Source organism: Bos mutus, unplaced genomic scaffold, assembly GCF_027580195.1.
Source record: "Bos mutus isolate GX-2022 unplaced genomic scaffold, NWIPB_WYAK_1.1 CTG201, whole genome shotgun sequence".
NCBI lineage: Eukaryota > Metazoa > Chordata > Mammalia > Artiodactyla > Bovidae > Bos > Bos mutus.
In genome coordinates, this window is record NW_027219464.1 from 173,276 (window position 1) to 199,282 (window position 26,007).

Below are 26,007 nucleotides of genomic sequence, written 5' to 3' on the forward strand. Positions count from 1 at the left end.
CAAAGGACAAGACTGAGCGACTTTCATTTTCACTTTTCGTATATCCTTTAGGACAGTTTGGTATTGTTTTGCTGTTTGCTTGTCTGAGAACTTTTATCTCTCCTTCTAAGTGCTCATCTTGCTGGATAGAGTATGTTAGGTTGCAGATTTTTTTCCCTTTTAGGACCTTGAATATATCTTGCCATTCCCTTCTTGCCTGCAACTTTTCTGTAGAAACAACAACTAATAGCCTTGGCCCAGGGTGGGCTGGGGATGGGGGTGGGATTCCTTTGTAATTAACTTTTGTTTTTCTCTTGCTGCCTTTGAATCTTCTCTTTAACTTCTGCCATTTTAATTGTATATGTCTTTGTTTAGGTCTGTTCAGGCTTATCTCACTTGGGACCCTCTGCTTCTGTACTAAAATATCTGTTTCCTTCTTTATATTTGGAAAGTTTTCTGCCATAGTTTCTTCAGATACATTTTAATCCTTTTTTTCCTCTTTATTCTCCTTCAGGAATTTCTATTATGCCTAGATTGGCATGCTTTATATTATCAAATAGGTCTCATATTTTTTTTTTTTTTTTTTTTTTTTTACATTTGTGTTTCTGTCTGCTGTTCTGATTGGGTGATTTCCCGTGATCAATCTTTCACATCACATATTCATTTTCTGCATTATTCAGTCTACTATTTATTGCCTTAAAGCCAACTTTTGTTTGGTACCAAAACATACCTCACTTTTAAATTGTGAGACATGTTGTAATTAGTAAGATTTGATATTCAGAGAGAAAAAGATGACTGCATTTTATCATTTTCTTTCTTCTCAGTTTTATTAGAACTTGTACTTGAATTAGGAAAGCCTGAAGTTGTAGCTTACACCTGCTGTTTTCCCCATGTGGTTTCTATTTAATGAGAAACAGTGATTTTTATATTCTTTATAAATGTATTTGTGATTGTATTAAACTCTTATAGAATCTATTATATGTATAAATTTATATATTATATATGAATTTATACATAAATTATAGAATAAAATATATAATGCACTTATAAAGTGTTTGCTCTGCTTTAGGATCATTGAAGAAAAAGCAGAGATCTTGTGCTGAGTGATGTTTCTTTATTTCAGGTTTAAATGTATTTACCATCCTTTTTGGCATCACGAGATCTCTGGTTTTATTCTACATCCTTGTTCGTTCTTCACAAATTTTGCACAACAAAATGGTAGAGTCCATTTTGAGATCTCTGGTAGTGTTCTTCGATAGAAACTCAATAGGTAAGTCAGACACCAAGTTTTCTCAGTAAAAATGGTTGTTAACAAACCCATTTTGTGCCTTATTATAGCTTATGTTTGAAAATGGAGGAGATACTTGAAAGAAAATCACTGTCCTGTGTTGATCCATTTTCTATAAAAAGCTGATGTTTTTCCTCCTACCAGAGAAAATGAATATAGAAGCATATAAGCTTTTATTCCAATTTGTGTTTGTGGAAAAATAAATATTCCCTTTGCAGAATGATTTAGGAACCCATTTGTTGCCTGGCATACAAAACACCATATATTTGATGGAAGTGTATTTCAGTGTTGCTGACTACTCGAGTTAGTGGTAGTGAGGTGGATGAACCTATAGCCGTTATACAGAGTGAAGTAAGAAAGATTAAAACAAATATTGTATATTAATGCATATACATGGACTCTACAAAAATGGTACTGATGAACCTATTTGCAGGAAGGAGTGGAGACTCAGATGTAGAGAATGGACTTCCGGGCACACCAGGGGAAGGAGAGTAGCACAGACGTACAAACACTATCATGTGTAAAATAGACAGCTGGTGGGAAGTTGATATAAAACACAAGGAGCCCAGCCTGACACTTTGTGATAACCTAGAGGGGTGCAATGGGGAGGGGGGAGGGAGGCTCCAGAGGAAGGGGGTATATGTATAATTATGGCTAACTCACATTGTTGTATGGCAGAAACCAATACAACATTGTGAAGCAATTTTCCTCTAATTAAAAAAGAAATTAAAAAAATGTTGGCTGTGTTATGTGGTGTTAAGCTTCCCTGGTGGCTCAGATGATAAAGAATCAATCTACCTGCAATGTGGGAGACTTAGGTTTGATCCCTGAGTTGGAAAGATCCCCTGGAGGAGGGCATGGCAACACAGTTCAGTATTCTTGCCTAGAGAATCCACATGGACACAGGAGCCTAGTGGGCTGCAGTCCATGGGGTCACAAAGAGTCAGACACGACTGAGCGACTAAGCACAGCCCACAAGCTAAGTTATTCTTTAGGAAGGACCTTCTTACAAGGAATCTCTCTCCATGAGACAGGCTGCGCATTTCTTTCTTTCATTTCCCATCCATTTCTGGAATCACAGAGCTTCTGGCATGTGTGGACACTTTGAGGTTTACCTAAAATGGCAATGATAAATTAATTAGAAGATTGATGAAATGTAAATATCCTCTTCAATGAAATTAACTCTATAGTGGACTTTTGCTGACATGTAAGAAGAGGCTTTGTGGTACGTAGCAGGTGGATGTTCAGTAGTAAGTTTCTCAATATGAGTGTCCCTGGAGGTTTCCCAGTGGTTGATGTCTCCACCCTGTGTCTTTCACCTATCCTGTTTTGGAAGGTAGCCTCTATACTGGGTTTCTTTGAGGAGTTAGTTCATCAGTGTACATGCCCACTTTATCTAATTGGTTAGATTTTTTGTGAGGCCCAGGGTGGCTTTGCTTATGCAACTAATAATTGACAGGACCTGTTAAGGGAGGTGGGCTGGAGGTCAGACAGAAGTAGCCTTGACCTAGTCATCAACTAGCCACAGGACTGTAGGCCAAAGCAGGTGTACACTATTGGGCAGGCAGATCTCAAGGTAGGATTTGTCTGCCTTGATTTAAAAGTATGGACTCTCGAGCCAACTGCCTGGGTTCAGTACTGGTGCTAGTTACTAATAGTAATAGCAATTTATAATTATGTTAATACGTATGTGTTTGTTACTTAAATTCTCTATTTCTTGGTTTTCTTACCTGTAAAAATGAGGATTCTATTCACACCTGACTGATCTTATTTTTTTTCCTAATTTTATTTTATTTTTAAACTTTACATTATTGTATTAGTTTTGCCAAATATCAAAATGAATCCGACACAGGTATACATGTGTTCCCCATCCCGAACCCTCCTCCCTCCTCCCTCCCCATACCATCCCTCTGGGCCGTCCCAGTGCACCAGCCCCAAGCATCCAGCATCGTGCATCGAACCTGGACTGGCAACTCATTTCCTACATGATATTTTACATGTTTCATTGCCATTCTCCCAAAACTTCCCCCCTCCCTCTCCCACAGAGTCCATAAGACTGTTCTATACATCAGTGTCTCTTTTGCTGTGTCATTAATCGGGTTATTGTTACCATCTTTCTAAATTCCATATATATGCGTTAGTATACTGTATTTATGTTTTTCCTTCTGGCTTACTTCACTCTGTATAATAGGCTCCAGTTTCATCCACCTCATTAGAACTGACTCAAATGTATTCTTTTTAATGGCTGAGTAATACTCCATTGTGTATATGTACCACAGCTTTCTTATCCATTCATCTGCTGATGGACATCTAGGTTGCTTCCATGTCTTGGCTATTATAAAGAGTGCTGCGATGAACATTGGGGTACATGTGTCTCTTTCCCTTCTGGTTTCCTCAGTGTGAATGCCCAGCAGTGGGATTGCTGGATCATAAGGCAGTTCTATTTCCAGTTTTTTAAGGAATCTCCACACTGTTCTCCATAGTGGCTGTACTAGTTTGCATTCCCACCAACAGTGTAAGAGGGTTCCCTTTTCTCCACACCCTCTCCAGCATTTATTATTTGTAGACTTTTGGATCGCAGCCATTCTGACTGGTGTGAAATGGTACCTCATAGTGGTTTTGATTTGCATTTCTCTGAGAATGAGTGATGTTGAGCATCTTTTCATGTGTTTGTTAGCCATCTGTATGTCTTCTTTGGAGAAATGTCTATTTAGTTCTTCCAGAGATAAATCCACGCACATATGGACACCTTATCTTTGACAAAGGAGGCAAGAATATACAATGGATTAAAGACAATCTCTTTAACAAGTAGTGCTGGGAAATCTGGTCAACCACTTGTAAAAGAATGAAACTGACTGATCTTAATGTTGTGGGTATTGTTGTTGTGCTCAGTCATTTGGTCGTGTGTAACTCTTTGTGACCCCATGGACTATAGCCCACCAGGCTCCTCTGTCCATGGAATTTTCTAGGCAAGAATACTGGAGTGGGTTGCCATTTCTGACTCCAAGGCATCTTCTTTACCCAGGAATCAAACCCGTGTCTCTTGCATCTCCTGCATTGGCAGTCAGATTTTTTATAACTGTGCCAAGTTAGTTAATACATTCACAGTGCTTAGCACATGGTCGGTGCCTAATGAGCCTTAGTGACAATGATGACATGGTGTCTGGGAACTTCATCTCCTGTGAAGTGGAGATGCTGCTCTTCCTGTTTCACAAGACTGTTGTGAGGATTAAATAAGAATGTTGAGGGCAGCGTCTTGTGTAAATTTTTCAGTGCATGTTGTTTGCCCAGGCACTGTGAGGAGCACAGGATGGTAAAATGCAGTGGCCCACACAGATCACATCTTATTAGGAAGTTAGAACAAGGAAGTGACTGGAGGAGCCCCATGCTATTATGGCTGTGAAGTTGCTCCACTTTGCCTGTTAATGTGAAAACTACACTTGTAAAGTTGGGAGCATTAAAAGGAACTGAATTTCTATTATTTCAGCCTCTGAGGTCTCATGACCACAGTTAGCCAGGTTCTTCATGTTCAAGACCTATAGGCTTCTCTAGACACTAGTTCATTTATTATTCAAGAATTTGGGACCAAGTTTAAATCTTCAAGTTCACTGATCTTAGAGCAGCCAGCACACTAATGTTTATCTTGCTTCCCCCTCCTATATCTAGTAGCAGGACTTCATTCCTTCAAGAAAATTCAAACTCAAATAAGTATCACAAAGATAAGCCTAGTTTGCCCAAAAGGTTTGGGTCAATCAATTATCTACTCACTTAGTGGTAGATTAAATTGAACTCTTTCCTATCGTATTTTCAAAAGTAGAGTTTGTAATACATAATTTAGGATGGACTTTGTTTCTGGTATATGATGTCATGAAGAGAAAACCACATATATTAGTTCACTAGAAGCTGTTTCATGGAACCATAAATTTCTGTTGACTGTCGGTCAAGCTTCCAAGTTCTGTTTTCTGTCAGTTTTCTGTCACCAAATTTCTGCTGTCTGTCAATAAAGGAGACAAAACTGCCAAACAGTTAATACATTTCCCTGGGATTTAATGTGCATTGAAGATGAATCTTAGGAGGATCAAATATTTGATACCTAATTGTTTTACTTTATAATCTATAGGCCCTTAAAAGGTAAAAGGGAGGAATGCTGATTTTTAAATGTTAATCTTGACATAGCCCTGTGAATGGAAGGAAAATAAATACCTATTTCAAAATGATGAGTCATCAGTGTTACTAGAAAACTGTTTTTTCCTTGATTTAAGATTAAGTAAACACTTGTGACACAAATAGCCAGATTAACAAAAGGTATAAAAGGCAGCACCAGTGTAACCTAGACAATTAGTGGTTTATCTTACAAGATCAGCTAGTTTTATTAACAAATTGACCAATGTTTTAGACCAGGTGAGTAGATTTCACTCCTACAATGGGAAATTCTAAAAACTGAAGGAGGTTGAATTCCTTTTGGTGCCAAATTTTCTAACCACTCCCATCTCCCTTCACAAAGCAACTGTAGGAGTTTCATGCTTAATTGGCCTGGTTTTCAGGTATGTCTTCTCTTGGTTCTTGCTGTATCCAATGACTGCTTTCTAGATGAGATTAAGGTTTGAAGTCTTAGGTGCTAAAATGAGTACCTTATAAATTGTGGATAAATATTGAGTATTTTTTAAAACATACCTCATCTTTTCTCTTCCCTTAATTGTTATGTCCATTTTTTAAAATTTGATGTCAGATAAGAGAGGAAACTTTGATTGTCATCAGTATACATTTAAAATCTATTAATAGACATGGAGTTGGGATGAAGGCAGAGATGTTCCAGTGTCTCAGTTCTGCTAGGACAAAGCTTTGTAATAGCTGTGCCAGTCACTTCACTGGCACAGTCAAGATCCTTTTGACAGAAGCACAGTTATCTTAAGCAGCACTGATTCAGAGTGGTATCAGTGGTATCACTGATTCAGAGAGAGAGAGAGAGAAAGGCTCCTTTTGAATTAGACTGTCACACTGGAATAAGATCCATATTATTAGATTCTATTAAAGAGTTGTGAAATTTAAAGTTTGAAAATTAACCAGCAAATTAAAATGACTCTAGACTTTACCCAGACTAAATTGAATGGTTTTTCGTTATTTTTCAATAGTGGTTTTGAACCAATATGTCATGTGGGATCCATATTACCCTTGGTAAAGAAAACAGACTTTGGAGTCAGCTCTTCTGAATGTGGGAGGTCAGGGGTCGCAGCCAAGAGGAGTTACCCCACGTCTGAGGTCAGGGGCACGGCCAAGAGGAGCTATCCCACATCCAAGTTTTGCCAAAAGAACTCACTGGTCATAGCAAACATCGTCTTCCAACAACAAAAGAGAAGACTCTACACATGGATATCATCAGATGGTCAACACCGAAATCAGATTGATTATATTCTTTGCAACCAAAGATGGAGAAGCTCTATCCAGTTAGCAAAAACAAGACCGGGAGCTGACTGTGGCACAGAACATGAACTCCTTATTGCCAAATTCAGACTTAAATTGAAGAAAGTAGGGAAAACCACTAGACCATTCAGGTATGACCTAAATCAAATCCCTTATGATTATACAGTGGAAGTGAGAAATAGATTTAAGGGACTAGATCTGATAGAGTGCCTGATGAACTATGGACTGAGGTTCGTGACATTGTACAGGAGATAAGGATCAAGACCATCCCAATAGAAAAGAAATGCAAAAAAGGAAAATGGCTGTCTGAGGAGGCCTTACAAACAGCTGTGAAAAGAAGAAAAGTGGAAAGAAGAAAAGTGAAAAGCAAAGGAGAAAAGGAAAGATATTCCCATTTGAATGCAGAGTTCCAAAGAATAGAAAGGAGAGATAAGAAAGCCTTCCTCAGTGATCGGTGCAAAGAAATAGAGGAAAACAACAGAATGGGAAAGACTAGAGATCTCTTCAAGAAAATTAGAGATACCAAGGGAACATTTCATGCAAAGATGGGCTCAATAAAGGACAGCAATGGTATGGACCCAACAGAAGCAGAAGATATTAAGAAAAGTGGCAAGAATACACAGAAGAACTATACAAAAAAGATCTTCACAACCCAGATAATCATGATGATGTGATTACTCACCTAGAGCCAGACATCCTGGAATATGAAGTCAAGTGGGCCTTAGAAAGCATCACTATGAGCAAAGCTAGTGGAGGTGATGGAATTCCAGTTGAGCTATTTCAAATCTTAAAAGATGATGCTGTGAAAGTGCTGCACTCAATACACCAGAAAATTTGGAAAACTCAGCAGTGGCCACAGGACTAGAAAAGGTCAGTTTTCATTCCAATCCCAAAGAAAGGCAATGCCAAAGAATGCTCAACTGCCACACAATTGCACTCATCTCACACGCTAGTAAAGTAATGCTCAAAATTCTCCAAGCCAGGCTTCAGCAGTACGTGAACTGTAAACTTCCAGATGTTCAAACTGGTTTTAGAAAAGGCAGCGGAACCAGAGATCAAATGGCCAACATCTGCTGGATCATCGAAAAAGCAAGAGAGTTCGAGAAAATCATCTAGTTCTGTTTTATTGACTGTGCCAAAGCCTTTGACTGTGTGGATTACCATAAACTGGAAAATTCTGAAAGAGATGGGAATACCAGACCACCTTACCTGTCTCTTGAGAAACCTATATGCAGGTCAGGAAACAACAGTTAGAACTGGACATGGAACAATGGACTGGTTCCAAATAGGAAAAGGAGTACGTCAAGGCTGTATATTGTCACCCTGCTTATTCAACTTATATGCAGAGTACATCATGAGAGACGCTGGTCTGGAAGAAGCCCAAGCTGGAATCAAGATTGCTGGGAGAAATATCAATAACCTCAGATATGCAGATGACACCACCCTTCTGGCAGAAAGTGAAGAAGAACAAAAGAGTCTCTATGAAAGTGAAAGAGGAGAGTGAAAAGGTTGACTTAAAGCTCAACATTCAGAAAACTAAGATCATGGCATCTGGTCCCATCACTTCATGGCAAATAGATGGGGAAACAGTGGAAACAGTGTCAGACTTTATTTTGGGGGCTCCAAAATTACTGCAGATGGTAATTGCAGCCATGAAAGTAAAAACGCTTACTCCTTGGAAGGAAACTTATGAGCAACCTAGATAGCATATTAAAAAACAGAGACATTACTTTGCCAACATAAGGTATAGTTTTTACAGTGATCATGTATGGATGTGAGAGTTGGACTGTGAAAAAAGCTGAGCACCAAAGAATTCATGCTTTTGAACTGTGGTGTTGAAGAAGACTTTGAGACTCCCTTGGACTGCAAGGAAATCCAACAAGTCCATCCTAAAGGAGATTAGTCCTGGGTTTTCATTGGAAGGACTGATGTTGAAGTTGAAACTCCAGTACTTTGGCCACCTCATGTGAAGAGTTGACTCATTGGAAAACACCTTGATTCTGGGAAGGATTGGGGGCAGGAGGAGAAGTGTACGACAGAGGATGAGATGGCTGGATGGCATCACCAACTCGATGGACATGAATTTGGGTAAACTTCGGGAGTTGGTGATGGATAGGGAGGCCTGGCGTGCTGCGATTCATGGGGTTGCAAAGAGTCAGACATAACTGAGCGACTGGACTGAACTGAACTTCTGAATGTGAATCCCATTCCAGCCACCAAGAGACAGGTCTTTGTCAAGTTTAACCTCTGTTGACCTCAACTTTTTCTGTAGAGTAGAGATAATAGTACTCAACTATTACTAGTACTCAACTATTACTAGTACTCAACTATTACTTAGTACTCTACTAAGTAGAGATAATATTCTCAACGTTTTTGTGTGTGAGAACAAGGAGAATTAATACATGTAAAGCATTTAAAGAAATGCATAGCAAATAGCTGGCATTAACTGATTGTTTGATTAACTGACCTGATGCAACGTTATGGATTTTTTGGTCTTTTTCTTCTATAAAATCCAAATTAATATGATAAATTTGATAAAACAATTGGGAATGGGAAACGATGCGTGTGATTTCCCAGATGCAAGGAAAAATAGAAAAATAACTAAGACAAATAAACCACAAAAAATCCACAGCATGTTTTTTCTTTGTTTACTTGTTTTGTCCTTGTTTCTGTTTTCATCAGGGCTTTGCTTCACTCATGAGTTCATTTTAATTTGGTTTCAGAGGGAGAGCTTAATTTTGCATATAAGCACCAAACATCTGGTTTACTTTTTGCTTGAAAATGATAAGGCAGAGAGGGTGGGAAGATTTGGGAGAATGACATTGAAACATGTAAAATATCATGTAAGAAACGAGTTGCCAGTCCAGGTTCGATGCACGATACTGGATGCTTGGGGCTAGTGCACTGGGACGACCCAGAGGGATGGTATGGGGAGGGAGGAGGGAGGAGGATTCAGGATGGGGAACACATGTATACCTGTGGTGGATTCATTTTGATATTTGGCAAAACTAATACAATTATGTAAAATTTAAAAATAAAATAAAATTTAAAAAAATTAAAAAAAAGAAAGAAAATGATAAGGCAAAAGTTTCTTACAGGTCTATTGTGTAATAGACAGCTGGAAATTTTATAAAGTTATAAGTTCTATTTAAAATGAACATTGGAATTATTCCAGGGAAGTGGATGCACTTTTTAAGAGTAGCAGGAATTTACTATAGTTTTAAAAAAGGTTATTACTGGTCAAAACGTAGAATGCCTATGTATTCAGCTTTTTCAAAAAGTATGAAAAATGACAAATTTCTCAAGTGAGAATTAAAGTTGACCTAAGACAGTTTTAGATTGTCAAAGCTTCAAATTTCATTACAGGATGTTTTTAGAGACATTCTGTGTTTTGTTCAGTCTGGTTAAATCCAGGCAGTCTTTCTGCATTTCTAACACATGGACAGTCTGATACCTCAAAACTTCCTTTTATGCAAAATATGGTTAAAGCAACCTGGGATAAAAATGAGATTCCTGGTCAGTTCTTATAAGCTGTAGATTATATTTTTAAAGCTGTTAAAGGCATAACAAATGCAACAGAATAAATACAACAGAATAAATACTGCCCAATTAGCATTAGCAAACTAACCATGTAAATGTCATAACTTACCATTTGGGATATATAATGGCATTAAGGTCGGTGAAGAAATGCATAGTTTTGGGTAGAGAGACCTGAGTGAAGACAGAGAGCACTTACTCGATGAACACCTGGCTGTCAGGTAGCTGTGTGTGTTAGGCAGGGAGCATCTACTTGTCCTGAGTCTTACATTCAGCCTCAATCATGTCTGAAAGGCCTGAAACTCTGAAATGAATGATTCTGTCATCCTGTAGAACTCGCTTATATACATTTAATGAAAAAGAAAAGCAAAAATAGCTTATAAAACTTCAGAGGATTTTTGTGATAGTAGTTTCCATATACCATCTAATGTTTCAGAGATCTGCTGCATGACAGAGGTTTCAACTTTTGGCAGTTATAATTCTCTCAAAGATAGGAGCCACAGACTGCATTTTGCCCTGAAGGGCATTCGAGGTGCACTGGGCCAGGAAAAGTACCCTTCTTGGAGACAAAGTGCATGTACTTTTTAGGAGTGCATTCCTGTGACAGGAGGAGTCAACTGACAGGTGATGTCCTGTTCCCCCAGAATGAGCAGTTCTCACCTGGCCCACGTCTCTCATGGCCACCCCAGTTCTTATGGCTCATGGTTTAAGAATCCCCCCCAAATCATAAAACAATGCATATGGGCATTTTCCAGTGGACATGCTCCATAGCTTTTATCAGAGATCCTGCTCAGTGACAATCTTCCAAACCTTCAGTCTTTAGGATATATTGTTTTCATGGATTCTGAGAAGGGAAATAAAATCAATGATGATAAGTTACCTTTTAGTCATTAAGAAATATTTCTGTTTTCCTACCTATATGCCTCTGGTCTTCTTGGATGCTTAAGCATGAGTCTGTGTTTGCCCCACCTGCTGTACCTCTGCAAATAACGATTTATTACCCGTGTAGTTAGCTCATAACTTGGAAATGGCAGGAATCCACAATTTTTCAAAATGTAAGGTGCTATAAACTTTTTTAAGGAAAAAAAAATTAGAGAGTTTGTAATTATGCTTATTTAAAAAGTATCAGCAAAATTAGTGTAATAATTGGGATTAATTTAAGTATTTTGTAGCTGTTTACCAATTTGGCACTTGGTAGATATCTCAGGTTGGATTGATATAAAGGAGGAAACTTTCTCAAATCCACCAACCTTTCTTGATACTGCCACGAGATTCCCCCCACCAATTCTTTTTAAAAAATGCCTCAATTTCAATTCCCCACCAACGGTCATTTGGTATTTTTATTTCTCTAGGTATCATCCTATTTTCTCTTTCTTTACCACTGACATTGGCATATTTCCTATGACTCTGTAATATATTAAATATATATATATATATACACATATGTACTTTAAAAATATTGTTTTCATTGTTCATGAATTCTTTCTCTTAAAGGGTGTGACTGGGGAAATGAGTAATTTCTCATATCCTGTTCTTTCAGGAAGAATTTTAAATCGTTTCTGCAAAGACATTGGGCTTATGGATGACTTACTGCCCCTGACATTTCAAGATTTAATCCAGGTAACAAAGCAGTCCTGTCAGAGTTCTCACAGGGAATAGTAAAGTGCCTGTTTTTCAAGGCCTTTTCACACTGGTTAAGGGTGGGCTTTCAGCCTGGTGATGTGCTTGTTACCTTCAGAGAAGGTCATGGTTGTGAGAGAAAGGGGCAGCTGTGATAGGGAGGCTGAGTTAACATGAGTAACTCCTGGGGCAGAAGTGGCTCCACAGTCACGATGAGGTTGGTCTGAAGCAGCGACATGCTGGGCAAGTGATCCTCCCTCTGCCTTCCAGATGTCTGGTGTGGATTTCCTTTACTGTGAGCACATTTCATAACAGAAACAAGCACCTCTCATAGAGAGATAGCTTAGATGAGCTAAATTATGCATTGTATTACCACAAAGGACACATATTTACTGCAACTTTTTTGTTTTGTTTTGGATAAAGCCAGGTGTGGTTACTTATAAAGATATGTAATAATAAGGTGAAAATAATACCTGACTACAGCCATGAAATTAAAAGATGCTTACTCCTTGGAAGGAAAGTTATGACCAAGCTAGATAGCATATTCAAAAGCAGAGACATTACTTTGCCAACAAAAGTTCATCTAGTCAAGGCTACGGTTTTTCCTGTGGTCATGTATGGATATGAGAGTTGGACTGTGAAGAAGGCTGAGCACCGAAGAATTGATGCTTTTGAACTGTGGTGTTGGAGAAGACTCTTCAGGGTCCCTTGGACTGCAAGGAGATCCAACCAGTCCATTCTGAAGGAGATCAACCCTGGATTTCTTTGGAAGGAATGATGCTAAAGCTGAAACTCCAGTACTTTGGCCACCTCATGCAAAGAGTTGACTCATTGGAAAAGACTCTGACGCTGGGAGGGATTGGGGGCAGGAGGAGAAGGGGACGACAGAGGATGAGATGGCTGGATGTCATCACTGACTCAATGGACATGAGTCTGAGTGAACTCCGGGAGTTGGTGATGGACAGGGAGGCCTGGTGTGCTGCAATTCATGGGATCGCAAAGAGTCGGACACGACTGAGCGACTGATCTGATCTGAATACCTTTACCAGGACAGTAGAGAGGAGTTGTTTAAGATACAAAGCTTTTAAAGGAAAGTGCATCTAAGCCCATAATTTGAGCATGGGATCAAAGTCATCTCAGAAATTTTGTTTTTGTAGGTAGCTTTTCACATGTTGAGTGCTGTAACTTAAGGTATTTAAGCAAACAAACAACCCTACAGAAATATCTTTTATCCAGATGTTATGGAACCAGGTCCCACTGCTCACCACCTACAAGATCAATACTCATAAATATTAGTAGGAAGAATAATTGTCTTTAACCCAAATGCCAGCAATTGGGAGATGGGGAGATGGTGGATTCAGCGTCCCCCAGAAACTACCTCTGAAGAGTATGCTCAGCCATGAAAGTTTTTAAAGGGAAAAAGGGAAGTAATTAGTTGATCAGGGAGATGGAGGTCAGAGTCATCACCGTCCCCCACTGTGTGCAAGTTTGTCGACTTCTCATGCTCTTTCTTCAGATGCCATCTTATTCACAAAATTAGTGAAGGGGAAGCTAGGGAAGAGATCAAGTCATCCTTTAATTAATCATTCTTCATTTCCACTGTGACCCATGGAAAGAATCAACAGATTAAGCAAGGTATTGTGTGATCAAGGCTTCCCTGGTGGCTCAGATGGTAAAGAATCCACCTGCAGTAAAGCAGACCTGGGTTTGATCCCTGAGTTGGGAAGATCCCCTGGAGGAGGGAATGGCAAACCCCTCTGGTAGTCTTTCCTTGAGAATCCCCATGGACAAAGGAGCCTGGTGGGCTACAGTCCATGGGGTCACAAAGAGTCCGACACAACTGAGTGACTAACCACAGCACAGTATGTGACTAAAAGATCTGCAGGTTGTGCTAAGCCTAGAGATGCATAGAATATAGAGATATCTGGTTTAAGATTAAGACAAAGAGTGCCTCCTACAGAAAACTCTTTCCTGTCAAAAGATGATTACACTGCCTTTGTTTTGTCTGTGAAACTTGAGGTTCTAAAGAATGATTTGGGGTCACTTCAGCTCTCATCTCATTCAGTGCTGTTGTTCATGTGGGATGTTTCTCCTGTTGCTTAATTCTTTTTACCTTTTAGTGACCAAGCTTGTGGGGACTTTTTCATTTCCAAGTAGTAATTGTGGAAATGAAATGCATTTATCAAAAATTGCACACAAAAAAATGCAGCAATGATTATCTGACTGCAGGCCACATAGCCTGTGGACAAAGTTTTCTCCTGTTCACTAACGTGAGCTAAGCTGAGACTTGGAGGCAGACTGTTTTTACTGCACAGATATCTGATTGTTTTCTCCTCTGCAACCTTATTTTCTAAATTAGTCATGTAGGTTAGGTATATAATTTATCCCCAGAATCAATTTCTCACTAAATCAATATTCTATTTTGACAGTGATTATTAATTACATTAAATTTTTGTGAAGAATTCTCTTTGCTACTGCAAACTAAGCCAAGGTTGAGTTTCCACAGCTGGCTGGCCCACTGTGTGCTTAGCCCATGGTTAATTAGCCCTCATAAATCCAAATCCATCACATATTTTTGAATGTTTTTTAAGAGGGACAGGGAGAGATGCTACTTGATTTTAAGTGTAAAACAATCTCAGTCATGTGAGGAGAGAAAATTTTAGTCTCTCTGATTTCCAATCCCAGGTCTGTCAGTTTTAATTCAATTATCTTAGATCTTAGGACCTTGAGGCATACTGCAGATAATGAAATAAGAGTCTGGGATGAGCAGGGCACCTGCATATTCTTCACTGAGCAGGTGGTAGTTAAATCTGTGAAGGTGATAAGATTGCCCAGAGAGAGGGAAGCATCTTAGGAGAAAGATCAGAAGCTTAAGCAAGCCTTCATATTGACAGAGAAACCAGCCTGTGAAATTCATTTCTGAAGTGTCTTCTTAGAATCCTCTAAGAAAAGTGTTCACATATTCTTCCCTGTGTTTCCATAGCACTCTGGGCCTTGTGCAAACCATCACGGATTTGTATCCAACTAAGGTCTGCCCAAAGAAAGGCAAGGCCAAAGAATGCTCAAACTACCGCACAATTGCACTCATCTCACACGCTAGTAAAGTAATGCTCAAAATTCTCCAAGCCAGGCTTCAGCAATATGTGAACTGTGAACTTCCACATGTTCAAGCTGGTTTTAGAAAAGGCAGAGGAACCAGAGATCAAATTGCCAACATCCACTGGATCATCAAAAAAGCAAAAAATATTCCAGAAAAATATCTATTTCTACTTTATTGACTAGGCCAAAGCCTTTGACTGTGTGGATCACAATAAACTGTGGAAAATTCTGAAAGAGATGGGGATACCAGACCACCTGACTTGCCTCTTGAGAAACCTGTATGCAGGTCAGGAAGCAACAGTTAGAACTGGACATGGAACAACAGACTGGTTCCAAATAGGAAAAGGAGTACGTCAAGGCTGTATATTGTCACCCTGCTTATTTAACTTATATGCAGAGTACATCATGAGAAACGTTGGGCTGGAAGAAGCACAAGCTGGAATCAAGATTGCCGGGAGAAATATCAATAACCTCAGATATGCAGATGACACCTCCCTTATGGCAGAAAGTGAAGAAGAACTAAAAAGCCTCTTGATGAAAGTGAAAGTGGAGAGTGAAAAAGTTGGCTTAAAGCTCAACATTCAGAAAATGAAGATCATGGCATCTGGTCCCATCACTTCATGGCAAATAGATGGGGAAACAATCCATTGCTTCAGTGACAGATTTTATTTTGGGGGGCTCCAAAATCACTGCAGATGGTGACTGCAGCCATCAAATTAAAAGATGCTTACTCCTTGGAAGGAAAGTTATGACCAACTTAGATAACATATTCAAAACCAGAGACATTACTTTGCCAACAAAGGTTCGTCTAGTCAAGGCTATGGTTTTTCCTGTGGTCATGTATGGATGTGAGAGTTGGACTGTGAAGAAGGCTGAGCGCCGAAGAATTGATGCTTTTGAACTGTGGTGTTGGATAAGACACTTGAGAGTCCCTTGGACTGCAAGGAGATCCAACCAGTCCATTCTGAAGGAGATCAGCCCTGGGATTTCTTTGGAAGGAATGATGCTAAAGCTGAAACTCCAGTACTTTGGCCACCTCATGCGAAGAGTTGACTCATTGGAAAAGACTCTGATGCTGGGAGGGTTTGGGGGCAGGAGGAGAAGGGGACGACAGAGGATGAGATGGCTGGATGGCATCACTGACTCGATGGATGTGAGTCTGAGTGAACTCTGGGAGTTGGTGATGGACAGGGAGGCCTGGTGTGCTGCGATTCATGGGGTGGCAAAGAGTTGACACAACTGAGCGGCTGAACTGAACTGAAGGTCTGTAACCTTCAGAGTTCTTGGTCCAGGCCATGTAAATCTGCACATGTTCATTATTCACTCCACTTTCATAACAGGCAGATGCTAAGTGTTGACTGCATTCTTGCCTGAAGCTTTCCACCATCATATTATACTTTTCTTGATAAAGATACTTAAATCAGAGTCAGCCAAGGACTTGAGTTTTTAGTCTACCTGCTGCTTTTTTGGGCCAAGATCACTTCCCAATATAAAATCACCTTGTGGGGTGAGGTGATGACTAAGTGAAATGTTTGTGGAACTCTTAGCACATGCAAACACCTGGTAAATGGTATCTGCTGTTGCAATAATCACTCACCTTTGAAATGGACATTTTAAATACTTAGCATAATGTTACTTAGCTGTATGTTGGGAACAAGCCTAAATATGTCATAATGGCTCAAGACATGACCTCTCTGGCTCCATGACTTAGGCTTTGCAGTCTCCAGTCTCCATCAAGTTGCTTTTCCTCTTCTTGTGCCTCAGTGTCTCGATCTGTAAAATGAGATAACACTGTTACTTGATAGGGCTATTGTAAAGATTATCGACTTCACACATGTGAAGTTTCAAATGTGCAGCCCTGTACGCAGTCAGCACTCAGTATATATTAACTAAGGATGGAAAACCAAGAAAGTGGAATTCTTACTTCCAAAGGTAGACATTTCCATTTTCCCCCCTTTTACTGGGCTTAGAATTTATAATTGACCACTTTTTTATCCCTGCGTGTATAGCTAAGGTTTCTGAATTTCTCATCTGTGATATCTTCTTGCTCATCTGTTTAGTATCAGTAACACCTACTGACTCCTGATAGTTTGGGATTCAACAACTACCCTCTGAGTCTCAAACATTCTCATCCATTAAAAATAGTACTGCCTAGGGGAGTTCTCTGGTGTCTACTGGTGAGGACTGCTAGGATTGATTTATTTCACTGCTGTGGCCCAGGTTCAATCCCTGGTCAGGGAACTGAGATCCCGCCAGATTCATGGCATGGCCAAAATAAAAAGTAATGCCTGCCTCATAGGGTTACTGAGTGTATCAAAAGAGCTAACACCTAGAAAGTTCTTATCATAGTGTTGGACACATGCAATACATATTGTAATGAGCACCTATAATTTTTTTTCCTTTGGATAGGAAAGCTTTCCCTGCCATTCCAACACATCTTTTGAGGAAAGAAGTTTAATCCTAACAGAACAATCTATTAAAGTTTATCTTTGAAAAGAATCCTTCATAAGGAGGCCTCCGTGTCTTTCTTCACTATTTCAGACATTTCTACTTGTGATTGGCCTGGTGATCGTGATGGTGGCTATGATTCCTTGGACTGTGATACCCCTGGCTCTCCTTGGCCTCATTTTTTTCCTGCTTCAGCTCTATTTCCTAAATACATCAGGAGATGTCAAACGCCTGGAATGTGCAAGTGAGTACCAGGGCTCTCAGGCTAGGGTGGCAGTGCAGGCTGGCTTCCGTTTATGCCGTAATTACCCAGACCCCTGACATCCTGCAGACTCTATCTTGGAATTTCTCCCTAGATCAATATTAGGTAATTGCATATTATAGCCCTTGTGAGTCAGTGTGGCCCTTAAAGCAAGCACAGCTGGTGGCAGGTCACCTGCAGCTTTTGCATTTCAGCACAAGGAAAGCGAATGTGAGCCCCATGAGGACAGGGACTGCTTCTGTCTAGCTCACGGCACACTCCGTGACATAGCAGCCACTCAGTAAACATTTTTCTAAACATAAAATGTTATATCATGTTGCAATTAATGCAGAAGGAAAATAGGGAATTTTTCTTTCCCAGACTTACGAAAAATAAGGAAAGAAAAAGATTAGGAAAAGGAAAAGAGGCATCAGGAAATATATTCACAATGTCAGAGGTGATACATTTGGATAATACATTCTCTCACATACTCCAAAGATGGCAAATAAGTTGCAGTTGTTAAGTGTTTTGAAAAGATAAGCCCTGTTATTTTAAGATTTGCTCTTTATCATCACCAATACTTGGGGTGATGCCACACTGTGGCCGCCTTCCCCAAGGCTTTTCATATAAATGAATGCTGAAAATAACCACCTTGGGAGAACAAAGAAAGGGGATCTATTCAATACCCATTTAGTCTATTACTACATTCAAATTCCTAGTTTTAGAATAATAGGGAGCATGATTTATAGTTAATCATACCTAGGTTTGATCCCTGGGTTAGGAAGATCCCCACGAGAAGGGAAAGGCTACCCATTCTAGTATTCTGGCCTAGAGAATTCTATGGATTGTATAGTCCATGGGGTCGCAAAGAGTCAGACACAACTGAGTGACTTTCACTCACTCATTCTATTCCACAGGTAACCACATAGGATGAAATTATCTAGTGCTTATCTCATTGTTAATGCACAGATATAGTTAATCATTATTAACATAAAATCATAAGGAGAGAAGATTTTTAAAAAAGGAATGTGGATGATTATAAAAAAGTAAGGAAAGATGTTTGTATCAGAAACCTTGACTATGGATAGTGATTGCAAATTAATGCAAACTTCATTTTATAGAAACAAAGCCAAGAAGAGAAATATACTGTTTCCCATGGTTGTCTGTATCTACTAAGTGGAAAAATCTGAGTTCATTATTTAAAACTAGCTACAATTTTAATTTAGTCAAAGATAGGTTCAAAGAGAATTTTTCATTTCCAGGTTGTTAAAGTGAAGGTTGGTGTGAGCAGGAGCTTGAGGGTCACGTGGAGGATCCACTCCAGAAAGGGCATCATCCCTCCTCCCCCAGGCAGCCCTCCAGGAAGCGCCAGATGTGCCCTTTGGCAGGACACGCAACCAAAGAACATGGGAGGTAGTGGGTTTCCTCACATCCAGCCTCCCTGACTATCTATGTTGTTTGTCTCTGCTTCCACAGAACAAAGCCCAGTATTTTCCCACTTAGCATCTTCTCTCCAGGGACTCCGGACCATCCAGGCATACAAAGCCAAACAAAAGTTTCAGAAACTGTTTGAGACGTGCCAAGACTTGCACTCAGGTCTGTAAGTTTCTGGAAATGATTTCAAAGGATGGGATATGCTCCCTTCAGAGTCCTGACCCCCCTCTCAGGTGGCCTTGCTGGCCAGCGGCTCTGTCTGTGTCAGCCTCAGGTTCCCTCCCTGCACACCTGCCTCTCCCACCCTCCTCTCAGCATCCCCTCTGTGTTCCCCTCTCCCCCTGTCACACCCCACTTCTCTCCTAACTGGCTTATATTGTCCAACTGTCAGTATGCCCTATGGCTTTGTCCCTTTAGGGCAGGAGTCAACAAACAGTTTTTTCAGAGAGCCAAATAGTAAACATGGTAGGCTTTGTGTGCCATACTGTCTCTGTTCCAGCTGCTCAACTTTGCTATTGTAGCACCAAAGTAGGCAAACATAATACATCAGCAAATGGCCATGATGGTGCTCCAATAAAACTTTATTTATAAAAGCAAGTGGTGGACTGTTCTTGCCACTCCCCACCCTCCCCTGCCCCCTACCCCTGCTGTAGTTTGCTGACTCTCTTTTCAGAACATTCAGGGCAGCAGATGTAATTGAGGAAAATAATTTCCTGATTTCCCACCCAGTTGATATGTATTATACTTTGTATCAGTGATTTTTTTTTCCTGGGCAGAAATTTCAGAATGTGCTCTAAGCCTGTAAAACTCAGACCCATCTTTCCAACCTTTATTGTATTTTGAAGATAAAATGGAACTTTGAAAGCCACATTGAAAATCCTGTTAACTCATGGCCCTTTAGATACCAGCTCCTCAGAGTAAACATGTATAGTAAGTGCAGACAGTGCTGGAAGCAGTGTATGAGCTGCACATTCTATCAGGGAGCTGGGAACGGCTGACTTTGTGAGAGGATGAGCCTCACTCTGACACCCAGCACAGCAAGAAATGCACCAATGAGACCATTTCTCCATCTTCTTTATTAGGATCACATTTCTGTTTCTAACCTGTGGGTTGACATTTTCAGTGGGTGCTTCCCATAAAGCACCTGGATTGATTCCTGTGTACGTGTCCTATATATGGTCTGATGTCAAGACCTAGTTATGTGGGTGTGTCACTTGGCTGATCTACTACGTTGTGTAAAAATCTTATGTAGCTTTACTGACTCATTCAAAGCAGCTAACATGTTTTTTTTTCTCCCACTTATTTATTATGCTTATTATGGTTCATAAATCCAGAGAGCTGGCTCATGCTTTTGACCATGTCCCAATGTTTTGCCATGTGTCTGGATGTTGTCTGTGCCATCTTGGTCATCGGTGTTGCCTTTGGGGCCCTGATTCTGAAAGAATGTAAGTACAGATGTGAATAACTATTTGTGGTATGATTATAATTTCTAGGTGTATTAACAGTTATTAAATTGAACTCTTGCCACTTTATTTAACATCATAAACCATTGGTTCTAATGAATTGTAGTAAAGCATTTGCAGTGTGTGATTCCACAGTTTGGCCCATATAGAGGAGTCATTTGAGTCTTGATGAGGCCTTTATTCTTTTTCTTTGAATGAGTTAAGTTCTACATAGCTGTAGCAAGCAGACTTATGTAGTTGGGAGGAGAGAGCCAAGTTTACAATTAAGCATTTTGTCCACCCTTGGGCTTTAGGTTTTAGCTTTAAGGCTTCTCTGATCTCTTGGTTGCAGGTGCCTGGTGCACTGGGGTGATAAAGATTCTTTATATGAAAGAACAATGTCTTCACCACTGTTTGGATACCAGATGTACAGGTGTTGACATGTGGCATAAATTCACCATCTGTAATTATTCCATATTAACAACACTGATTCCACATGCTGCAACTTAGACCTGGAAGAGCGAAAATAAATAAAAATTTGGGGATTGCCAGGTGGCTCAGTGGTAAAGAATCTGCCTGTCAGTGCGAGACATAGGTTTGATCTTTGGGTTGGGAAGATCCCCTGGAGAAGGAAATGGGAACCCATTCCGGTATTCTTGCCTGGGAAATTCCATGAACAGAGGAGCCTGGCAGACTACAGTCCATGGGGTCACAAAGAGTTGGACACGACTTAGCAGCTAAACAACAACACTTAATCACAGTCTTTAATAATAGAACAATGAGAGTAGTATTTTATATTTTTAAGCACTGACTCTTTGAATCCATTGCCTTGTTTTCTGTGGTTTCTGCCTATAGCTGCATTGGATGTAGAAAGTGAAATTAGATGATGGTTCTTGAAACCATAATGACCAAAGTTTGAATGATGATATTATTTCTCACTTGTATAATGCTGTCAAGTGTACCTCAATCCTGTTGGGATTAATAAACTCATTTAATAGTCTTTCTGGATTCATAGTGGGGTTTCTGGTTTGTTTGTTTCCATTGTATCATGGTCTCAATCAATAGATAGTAAAAGTATAAGTAATAATATCACTATATGCTGCTGCTGCTGCTAAGTCTCTTCAGTCGTGTCTGACTCTGTGTGACCTCATGGACTGCAGCCTACCAGGCTCCTCCGTCCATGGGATTCTCCAGGCAAGAGTACTGGAGTGGGGTGCCATTGCCTTCTCCAATCACTATAGGCAGGTGATTTAAATATTATAAAGGACTTTTTCTGGTATAGTGACAGAAGGTTAGAGTTAAGAACAAGACTGACTTTCTCTTTTCTGCAAGCTGTGTTGGGAAAGTTGGCCAGCTGCATGTAAATCAATAAAGCTAGAACACACCCTCACACCATACACAAAAGTAAACTCAAAATGCCTTAAAGACTTAAACATAAGATATGACACTATAAAACTCCTAGAAGAGAACATAGGCGAAACATTCCATGACCTAAGTCATACCAATGTTTTCTTAAGTCAGTCTCCCAAGGCAATAGAAATAAAAATAAATGGAACCTCATCAAACTTACAAGCTCCTGCATCAAAAAGGAAACCATAAACAAAACGAAAAGACAACCTACAGAGTGGGAGGAAATATATGCAAATGATGTGACTGACAAGGGCTTAACTTCCAAAATAGGCAAACGCCTTATACAACTCAATAACAACAAAAGCCCAGTTGAAAAATGTGCTGCTGCTGCTGCTGCTAAGTCACTTCAGTCGTGTCCGACTCTGTGTGACCCCATAGACGGCAGCCACCAGGCTCCCCCATCCCTGGGATTCTCCAGGCAAGAACACTGGAGTAGGTTGCCATTTCCTTCTCCAAGACCTAAATAGACATTTTTCTAAAGAACATACTGATGGCCAACAGACACAAGCAAATATGATCAATATTGCTAATTATTAGAGAAATGCAAATTAAAACTATAATGAGACCCCATGCCATACCAGTCAGAATGGCCATCGTTAAGAAGTCTTACAGATAACAAATGATGGAAAGGGTGTGGGGAAAAGGAAGCCTTCCAACACTGTCTATGGGAATGTAAATTGGTACAGCCACTAAGGAAAACAGTGTGGAGGTTCCTCAAAAAACTAATAGAGTTGCCATATGATCCAGCAGTCCCACTCCTGGGTATATATCTGGACAAAACTATTACTCAAAAAGATGTATGCACCCTGCTGCATCATAGGAGCCGTATTCACAATAACCAAGATATGGAAGCCATGTAAATGTCCATCAATAGATGAATGGATGAAGAAGATGTGATACATATATACAATGGATGTAAACAAGAATGAAGTAATGCAATTTGCAGTAACATGGATGGATCTAGAGATTGTCATACTAAGTGAAGTAAAATAGAAATACCACATGATATCACTTGTATGTGGTTGATGTTGTTTAGTCACTCAGTCATGTTCAACTCTTTTGTGATCCATGGACTGTAGCCCATCAGGCTCATCTGTCCATGGGATTTCCCAGGCAAGAATACTGGAGCGGGTTGCCATTTCCTTCTCCAGGGATCTTCCCAGCCCAGAAATAGAACTCAAGTCTCTTGCATTGGCAGGAGAATTCTTTACCACTGAGGCACCAGGGAAGCCCATCATTATATGAGGAATCTAAAATAAGACTCAAAAGAACTTACCTGTGAAACAGAAACAGACTCACAGACATAGAGGACAGACTTATGGTTGCTATGGGGGAGGGATGGATTGGGAGCTTGGGATTAGCAGATGTCAACTATTACATATAATATGGATATACAACAAGGTCTAATTGTATAGCACAAGGGACTATATTCAATATCCTGTGATAAACTGCAATCGAAAAATATGAAAAATGTGTATATAACTGAATCACTTTACTGTACAGCAAAGATAATCAACTATACTTTGACAAAATAAAATTTTAAAAAGAATGGGACTGACTTTATTCCCCTTCTTCCTCGTTTAGCTTGGACTCCTGGGCAGATTGGCCTGGTCCTGTCTCTCACCCTCACACTCATGAGGATGTTCCAGTGGTGTGTCAGGCAAAGCACCGAAGTGGAGAACATGGTGATGTTTATCATAATGTTCTTAGCCTCTTCTAGTCTCCTTGCCATTAAATGGCATAAAAGCAATTCTTGCATAAAGTAGTAAAGCTGTTATTTTTACATTGTAGTAACAAGGGTTTTTGAGATCCTTCCTCCATCTGTTCAAATTAATGTTAAATAAAATACATATATCTTTTCTTCAGTCTTATGTGTATCATGTCAGCAGGTTTTATATTCATCACAAGATGTCTTCAAAGATAATAAATGTCACTGTAGGAAGGAAGTTCTAAAATCCTGAAGAGGATATGTTAATTTCTTAGGGGTTTATTTTTGTTCCTTAATGGGTAATTTCTCTTTCTTGGTAAAAGTAAAATTTAACATTTGGAGGTTGGTTGTTTAATTAACATATCTCCTAGCCATCTCCCATTTCACCATTTATGCTTGTTGACCACCTGAATTAGTGGTTGTCCCTTCTTGTAGGATAAGCTACATCTCGAAATGTGCTATCAAATTTGTTGAATTGTGGTTGTTTAGTAAGTCTTAATCAATATGTAAAATTTTCCTCTTTTGAATATTTACATCTTCTTCTAAAGGGAGAAAAGCAATAAAAATGAAATCTTTCCACTTCTCTCTTCTTATAGAGTAGAAAGTGATTAATAATTAAAATGAGGCTTGATGACTGTCCATTTCTGCTCATCAATGACACAGGGCCCTTCTGTAGCCATACATTACTGATTAGTGTTCATAATTATTCTTTTCTTTGAGAAAACTCTTGTTTGCTTATTCAGATGTGAAAGGTGGATCAATAAAATCTTACCATATTTCTAAAGTTTTTAGTTTTAATACCATGTTGAAGGAAGTAGCTATAAGTGAAAGTGTTACAAGAAAATGGCATATCATCAAAGTCCTCCTTAGATTCCTACTTCTGTGCTTTGGGGATAATAAGACCTGGGATATTCTTAACCATAAAAAAGCAGATATCAAGATGAAAAAGCAAAATGTCTCATTTACAGTCTCTGAACATTCATAAACCAGACCCTCTGTTCCTAACCCATGTGATGTCATGTATCTTTCAGATGATGTCAGCAGAAAGGGTGATTGAATATACAGAGCTTAAGGAAGAAGAACCCTGGGAACTTGACTTTCGTCCACCAGCATACTGGCCTGACAACGGAATGATTGCCTTTAACAATGTGAATTTCAAGTACAGCCCAGACGGGCCTCTGGTATTGAAGGACTTGACAGTAAGCACTGAACCAAAAGAAAAGGTTTGTTTATGCCATTTACCTCTTTAAAATCTAAATTTAGCACCACATCTGCTGTTTACTTCCTTGTCCATGTGTCAGGGAACTCTTTGTTCCTCTTGGATGCAGATTAGATCAGTGGCATCGTGGGTGAAACTTTCTTAGAAACTAACCATGTAGTGAGGATCCCAGCACTTCTTTGTGTTGTGAGCTCCCTCATGGTGGTTGGTGGGCCCTGGATCCTGGAGCTGGAACTTAACCTGACCCAGGATACTATATGTTTCACCTGATTATTCATGTGGAGTCTCTGAAGTCAACCCTTTTGCCCTGTCCATAACTCTCCAATATCTCCTTCCTGTCCATCTTTTCTTCTTTATGCCTCTGGAATCTTCTCTTCCTCCCATGACACCTTTCAGTTGCAGCCTCCTCCTCTGTCCCTTGGCCCTTCCCAGAGACTTTCCTCCACTCACCCTCACTGAGCTGTCATACCCCTGCTGTCACCCACAGACTTCTCTTTTCTTTAGCACAGATCTGATCCTTACTGGCCTGGGTAAGATGATGCTGGAACCATAGTTCACCCCTAGGTACACTCCAAATAGGGACTGTTTGGCCAGCTTGGGGCCATCAGAGAAGAGTCCAGAATCGTGAGTCCGTCAAGGGTGAGGAACCAGAGCCCCCAGCTGGATGCAGGGTCCAGAGACCTGCTTAAAGTGGATGAAAACAAAATGAAAGGAGCAGGGGAAGATCCACTTGGGAGATGGCAGAAGGGTTTGTGGTCTTGCCAGTGTCCATGTCTGCTGGTGATGTTCCTTTCACACTCAGCTTGGGACCCTCAGCTGGGACTAGGGTTGACTCCTTAAGAAAAGAATAAACCATAACAGACAAGGCAGTGGGAATCTCTTTCCCCACCTACCTCTCCAGCCTCGAGTCCATACACACACCCCCTACACTTGGATCTTGTGTTGTTGTTGTTGTTCAGTCACCAAGTTGTGTCCGACTTTCTGTGACCCCAGGGACTGCAGCAGGCCAAGCTTCCCTGTCCTCCACTATCTCTCTGAGTTTGCTCAAGCTCATGTCCATTGAGTCCTTTATGCCATCTAACCATCTCAGCCTCTGTCTTGTGTACATTCTCTCAGAGCACCTTGTCCTCCCAGCTTCCAGTGTGAATGTTGCCCTAGACC

The 26,007-nt window shown here is 40.0% G+C and overlaps 1 protein-coding gene across 1 annotated transcript in view; it reads left to right on the plus strand.

The window, feature by feature from the left end:
* LOC102286200 (ATP-binding cassette sub-family C member 4) overlaps positions 1–26,007 on the plus strand; it is a 134,824-nt gene that overhangs the window by 77,567 nt on the left and 31,250 nt on the right. The window contains 7 exon segments of the mRNA XM_014478932.2: positions 1,103–1,249; positions 11,766–11,845; positions 17,486–17,636; positions 19,110–19,229; positions 20,402–20,512; positions 23,504–23,604; positions 24,659–24,850. Of these exon segments, the coding sequence (XP_014334418.2) occupies positions 1,103–1,249; positions 11,766–11,845; positions 17,486–17,636; positions 19,110–19,229; positions 20,402–20,512; positions 23,504–23,604; positions 24,659–24,850 (902 nt within the window).